General features: G+C 43.9%; 1 protein-coding gene across 1 annotated transcript in view; it reads left to right on the top strand.

Moving 5' to 3' along the window:
• Positions 1-92: 92 nt before the first annotated feature.
• LOC103373568 (mucin-19-like) overlaps positions 93-7,086 on the top strand; it is a 48,068-nt gene continuing 41,074 nt past the window's right edge. Inside the window, exons 1-2 of the mRNA XM_008303474.1 lie at positions 93-160; positions 2,429-2,475. Of these exons, the coding sequence (XP_008301696.1) occupies positions 2,462-2,475 (14 nt within the window). The 5' untranslated portion in view covers positions 93-160; positions 2,429-2,461. The remainder of the gene's footprint in view (positions 161-2,428; positions 2,476-7,086) is intronic.

Raw genomic sequence — 7,086 nt, 5'->3', positions numbered from 1 at the left:
GCTGGTGTACTCTGGTGCTACGTATTAACCTGAACCCGGATCTCTCTGATAGAACCAGGACTGACTTTGTACCTCCTGTCTCTGTGTCCTCAGTGATCTTCTGGAGGATCTGGAGCGGAGTCCTCACGCCGCCGCCATCGCAGAGTGTTTCGTGGAAAGGGTGAGTACAGCGCAGCTCTGTACGTGCGAGGCTGAGAGGAAACACAACACCCAGTAAACCGCCGGTTAAACTAAACCTTCACCTCGCTGCAGCACACAAACATCATTCTGCAAAACCAGCTGCTGCCGCTGCTGCACGTCAGCCGACACCCAATGAATCCATACGTGTTGTACGAGCCGGACAGCCGGCAGATTGTTCTCACATGTTGCGGCCAGTTTGGATGTTTTGTGAGCGGACCAACACCGTAGCCCCGACAGCTAATGGATGTTCATGACCCCCAGAGGAAGAGCCCTAATTACTTTGGTGACACCCTTTTTTCTTTCATGCCAGTTTAACTCATATGCAAGAAAAGTCCAACATGTAGGTTGACGAAAGACATTCGGATTCCTTCGTTATTCCAAAATCCCTTCATTTACGTCTGTCAGAGCTCCCAGGATGAAGGTTTAATGTCAGAAGCAGTGAGGTTGGAGGTGATTTATTGTATTTTTAATGTCATTCAGCTCTAATACTTGGTAGATAATGCTGGATTTCCATTGATATTTTGTCCTGCGCTGACTTTTCTTCCATGTGTCCACTTCCAGTGTTTTCAATGCAAATTTTATAAGTAGTCTATGTGGTGTCTTTGCATAAAATAAGCATTTTTTCCCAATGGTGGTCTCAAAAACATGAATTCAGACTTTGTTGCATAACACACCTCATAAACCAGAACTGCCTGCTATTGGTGGGACTTTCTGTGTCATTATTCTTCTGGTTTGTTTGGTGTCTTTAAAAAGTTTCCTCTTTTTGTTGCCCTTAACATTGAATCATGGTCAATATATTTTGGTATTTGTGACAAGAATTAACCCCCAAAGAAAGACTCTTTCATGCCAAAGTGAAAGCAGAGAAAATAATTTCAATTAATTTAAAGTATTACATTCAAAATAAGTCGCTGCTTATGTATTTACCCCAGTCCAAGTGATATAAGTCAGTGAGCACCGGTGCAGCTGATTGGTGCTTTTTCACTTTGACATTAAATCATCAAAGATCATTAAACTGACCATGATTAGAGGTTGTAAAGCAATAAAAGGGGAAAACTTCCACGTCTGGTGAATGCTTTTCTGCCTGCCTGAATATTACAACTTGCAGCGTAGAGCCGTTTTGCAGAGTTGTAGGTGAGCTGGTGTGCTCGAACTGCAGCGTGGATGTTTCAAAGGGCTGTTTTCATGGATAAAACTTAAAAATATAAAACTCTGACACACAGAGATGAACTTTTAGAGGTTTAAAAACACGCGGACAGCTTGTTAATACTTTCCTCAGCTGGTCAGGTGCGAACTGCTTTATTACTGTGAGCTCACGCTAATAAGCGAACGTGACCGTGACGACTTCGTCCACGTTTCCTGTTCTGTCACTTTGACTCTTGGCAGCTGCGACGCCGTTTAGCGAGGAAATTAAAAACGAAGCCGTAAACGTGCGGCAAAAGAAAAAAGGACGACTCACACATTTGTGAAGCTCTAGAAACAACAAACGTGTTGGTTTCTGCGACGTCATGCACTCTGCTGCTCACAAACCTCGGCCAATCACAGAGCAGCTCTCTGGGCGATGACATCATTGTAGCAGAAAGTGGGACAAGCTTCAGTAATGATTCTTTTATCGTCCTGCTTCGTGTTTTAATGAACTGTACCGCATGCCATCATCCCAGGACTTTTTTTTTTAGTGAAATCTGAGCTTGGGGAGGTTTGCTCACACTGAACTCTCTGTGCTTTTCCGAGCAGTGGACATTAGATTAAACAGTTAAGAGATTCCCAGAGTTATTTTAAGACCTGAGCATGTTCGTACAACGAGGTCTTTCTCTGCGACCTTCTGACGGAGCGACAGGAAGTGAAATGAGTTTGCGGTTAAAGAGCGGCTCAGTCGGAGATAAACACCTAATTGCTTCCTGACGCATAAATCAAATTACAATTAAAACTACCAGGCGTCATCCACACAAAGTTCCAGTTTAGGCTGTAGCCTCAAGGGTCAGATTGTGATTCGTATGTACGATGGAGTAAATCCGATTATTTTTGTCTCTTGTGTGTCTGATGGTGAGAATTTAAAGTTCAGACGTGAGCGTTTAGTGTTTAATGGCTGAAAGGAAAGAGAGAAAACAGCAGAGGGACTGTTTTGGGACGTTTAAGGTGTTTCTTACATGAAAAAATAGGTTTTTCAACAACTTTTGACATTAAAAAAATGGTATATGTAGGTTTACGTGACCTTGTTTTGATTTTGCTTGTGTTTTGTTTCGTTTTTCAGAGTGAAGCGTTTGACATCTACACACTCTACTGCATGAACTACCCAAAGTAAGTACTGCAACCTTTACTGCTGTTAGAAGTGACTGTATCCTGGAAGACAGATTCCTTAGAGGAGGAACCCTTTAGGTATAAATGAGGGCGTTGGTGCCAAAGTGGGCCAAACCGCATTCACTGGTCTTTGAGAAAAATGGGGTCAGAATCCTGGTTGTTGGAGGAGTCATTGTCTGCATCCAAAGATGTTCCAACACTGTCCAGAGATAGAAACAGCTGCTCTGTGATGACTTACTTCAGTTTTAATTGTGCCTTTCCCTTTGCTGGGTGCCATTTTCTACCCTTTGAGAAAAAAACTGATTCCAGGTTTGTCTCGCTAAACAGCGAGTTTACATCATACGGACCTCGAGAGGCATCACCTCTCACCTGTTTACAATTCAGTCTTAAGATCTCTCCCCAGGAAGATGAACCCACATCCACACCGAGCCACAAAAGACCCTAACGAACCCCACTGTGACAGGGGGAGCACTAACGACTCACATAACGAGGGGGAGGAGCAACAAACCCCCAATTGAAATCCAAACTCAGGTGTTAACGGCTCCTTCAGGATAGAAGTATGTGGAACTCCCAACTAGTCAATCAGAGCTGATGAAGCCTCTTAGATGAAGGTGGAACGTCTTCAAGGAACTCAAGCGAGTCCAGCTGCTACCATTAATCTACGAGAAGAACCTTGACCTAGAGGACCGAGGATCTTCAAGGAACTAGAGATGCTTCTGAGGACCGTGGGGTAGAAACAGATGCTTGGTGGTGGTTAGTTACGTTGTTTTTGTACCTCACCATACCTACCAGTTGAGTTTTCACGAGGCTCGGGGTCACGCTGTCCGCCATCTTGAATCGTTGCAACTCCCTGCGACCTGCGGTTCCTGTGGCTCGGTCCAGTTTGAACCTAAACTTTCAAGCCAAAACCATCATGGGCCAAACTTCAAAATCAGACATTACTAGTGGGCTGTTGGTTGGACCACTTCGCCACCAACGAGTCGACCATAAACACTGATCAGAAAAACATCAAACTCAACTCTGGATTTTTTGTGGTTTGGCCCGCTTTGGCACTGAAGCTTTGACTTTCCCTCGAGCATCGATCTCAGGACAAACGGGACTCTTTCATGTTATTTCATGTTTTAAATTTGTCGATTGACGCTCAGACAGACACCAGCGAGCAGCATTTTTGTCTGGTCTGTTCCTGATAAACGGACTCCACATGTGCGAAGCGTCTGGTTCACGACGAGACTTTAGCTGAAACATAAAGTGGAGCGAAATGGCGAGCGGCGGCGCTGAAAGGTCTGTTTTACGGCCGGCGGAGGAGGAGACGAGTTTGTATCTCGTCCAGCACATCGCTTCCAAACACACACATGTTCCTGTCGCAAAACATGAACTTTTGATTCCGACGCGGTGTCATTAATTTTGACGCACAATGAAAACAGTCAGAAGAACGTTTTGAAGTCCCACATGTCCAAATGTCTCTGACGCACACTTATTACACAATTATTTGACAAAAATAGAAGTAAATACAAGAGCGTTGTCGCATAAATCTGCCACACAAACAAACTGTATAGGATTTAAACAAAAAAACACAATAAGCTGATTTCAATTGTGGTTCTCTCAAAGGAAAACAGGGTCAGATGTTGAAGTCAGGCAAGATTAAGGTCAAAATTCTTACAACAACAAGACCACACAGAGTCGTACTGACAGCTAGAAAGTCAGAGATCCTGGAAAACTGATCCTCAAACACCACCAGCGTGTAAAAATGTGTTTGTGCCTTTCAGAGGCCTCGTTAAACTACCTCTTGCCGCATAATTATAATAATCTCTCTGAGACTAAAATAGCCAGCTTCAGCCGAGCTGCATCTGAAAAATTCCTCTTTCTACTGTAAGAGTTATTGAAAAAGATCCCAATGAGTTGAGAGTTCTTGGCGTCACGTTTGACCCGAGTCGGGACCGTTTATTGTCACTTGTTGACCTGTAATGAGCCGAGAACGGCAGAAATAGACGGCGTGAGTTCGTGCCAAATGTTCTCATGATGTTAACAAAACTTAGCACGACAAAGACTTAAACTAGAGGAAAGTGCTGAACAACGTTCTTAATGGATAGTCGGCAGCGTCATCAACCAATAACTGACTAATCGATAGCATAACTTGATTGTTTTATACGCTGATTTAACTATTTGTGTCACAGTTCCGTGATGTGATCCAATAAAACATCTTGACTGCTGTCGGGCTTTAAGAGCGCCGTTATGTGAAAGCTGACTGGACTCCATTAACCTCCACTAAACTCCCACAATGCTCTCTGCTGCCACCATGAGCTGTCGTCTGAGTGACGCCTCCTCTGGTCTCTACAGTAATAAACAGTGAGAGGCTCCACCTGGTGGAACAACCAGGTACTGCAGCTGCTCTACGATACGATACATGAATGCTCGTCAGTTGATCTATTTTAAACCAGTTGAATTGTTAACAGCAATAAATGGATTAACTGGTAATTCATGAACACCCCCAACTGAAAGTGAGATTTACGTCACGGTCACATGATACGAGCCACTAAAGTGGTTTAATTGTGCACAATATTTAACTATAGGAGCGTAAAACACACCCACTAACCGTCACAGAAGTCCTGATGGTGTAGTAGCTGCTGGTTAACATTCAGACTGCCCTCTACACTGTAGTTTAACGTGCCACTGAACTCACTTTTGGTTTTGCTTTCTGACCCAGAAACAGTCTGGAATCTGAAATATTTCTTTATTTTATTCGTCATAACTTCTCGTCTTTTGAAATGTTGAATGTTTGAAGAGTCTTTCCTCTAAGCGATGTCTTTCCCTGACAGAGAGCTGTTTGCTTTTACGTTAACGCTTTATTTATGCTCAAAATCTTTCACATTCAACATGCCGCTGATCCGTCAGCTTGATTGCTGACCGAGAAAGAATCTGAAATATTTTTTAATTTTATGTGTCGTAACTTCCCCTTAAGTCTCTACTGTGTCTCAGCACAGCAGATTGGTATTTGATTTTATGTGAAAGATAGATTTTTGTTCAAAAACATGTGCATTGCACCTTTAACACGCCATGAATCCTCCTTATTTTGATAGAAACACTCCAGAATCTAAAGTATTTCTTCATCTTATGTGAGAACTTCTCCTGAAACTCTCCACTACATCTTGACATAGAGGTCGATGCTGCATTAATGCTACATTCATGTTTAAATCTTTGAACCTTTTAACCTGCTCGATGCTACTAATCATCTCCGGTTTGCTCTTTGACCAAGAAAATCTGCAATAATTCTTTGTTTTATTGTAGTTTTAAATGTTTCCAGACTCTCCACTATAACTTTACGGATATTCGTTGCTGTTATATTGAAGCTATATTTGTGTTCTTTAAAACCTCGGTGCAGCAGGATAACATGGGACTGAGTGAGCTGCACTCTAAGCTTTTGAACTCAGCTCTCCTGTAGAGTTTCAACAACTGTTGCCGGTCTTTTCAGTGTTTTTGCTGCAGCTATTCACGGTGTGAACGTCGCTTTCCATCAGTTTTCTCCCTCTTTGTCTCGTTCTGTGGGTTTCTTTCATCCTCTGAGAGCATCTCAGCTAATCTCCCACACCATCTCCCCTCCATCACTCTGACAGACAGATGTTTGGCCTGACTGGACGGCTGCCCAGCGCTCGGTGTGTGTGTGTGCTGCCTACATCTGTCCGCATGTTAATGCACCTAAATCACTGCCTACATACACAGTAAAAGCCTTCATCGCCGTCCATACGTGCCTGCATGTGTTTAAACCCCGTCGTTCACCGAGGCTGTCAGCTTCAGAGGGGAAGTCGACCCTTCCTTCACCTCCATCAGCTCGCCGCTCGCTGCCTGTCGCCTCCTTAAAGCTCCATTAAACGCCAATAAAAATAAGTAGGTCAAATGCTTTCAGAGACGGAACCAAGAAGCTGCCTCTCTGTCAGCCTGTTTCCAGATTTTAGTGCTTCTTCTGCTGCCGCTGGATCCTCTCAGGCCCAGAAAATCTGCTGCAGGAAAGCTGTAGAAGATTCATCACCACTACATACGATAAACTTTATTTTTATAACTTTACTTAGTGAAGTTCTGTAGCGATAAAAGAAAGCAATTTTAGATTGATGCAGCACATCTGATCTCAGTCCTGGTCGCCTTTAATCAACAGTGAGGGTCCGGAACAGTCAGAAACCAGTGACATCAGCAGAACCAGGTGGTGGCTCTTGGTGACTCTCTGTTCTAGCTGGAGATGTTGGAGGAGCTCTGCAGGGTTTAAAGTGTATCTCAGCGCTGTGGGTGGGTGGAGGTGAACGGTGGGGGTTTACTGGATCTTGTACAGGAGTTTTAAGGTTGGTGGACCAATAGGACAGCAGGGATGTGGATGTTGAATCTGAGGACAAAGTTCTCAGTTTACCTGTTAGGATGTGTCACAAGGATGAAGGACTTTCCTCTGAAGTCTGCTGCTGGTCACATGGACAAAGAACAGGCCTTCTGGAGGACAGTTCTGTGGTCAGGTGGAACAAAAACGAGATGGTGAGGCCTTTAACCCCAAGAACACCAAACCTACCACCAAGCATGGAGGTGGCAGCATCATGCTCTGGTTCTGTTCTGCTGCCAGTGGACCTGGAGCTT

This window comes from Stegastes partitus, unplaced genomic scaffold (genome assembly GCF_000690725.1).
Source record: "Stegastes partitus isolate 25-593 unplaced genomic scaffold, Stegastes_partitus-1.0.2 Scaffold2013, whole genome shotgun sequence".
Classification (NCBI taxonomy): Eukaryota; Metazoa; Chordata; class Actinopteri; family Pomacentridae; genus Stegastes; species Stegastes partitus.
This window is presented reverse-complemented; position numbering and strand designations above follow the sequence as displayed.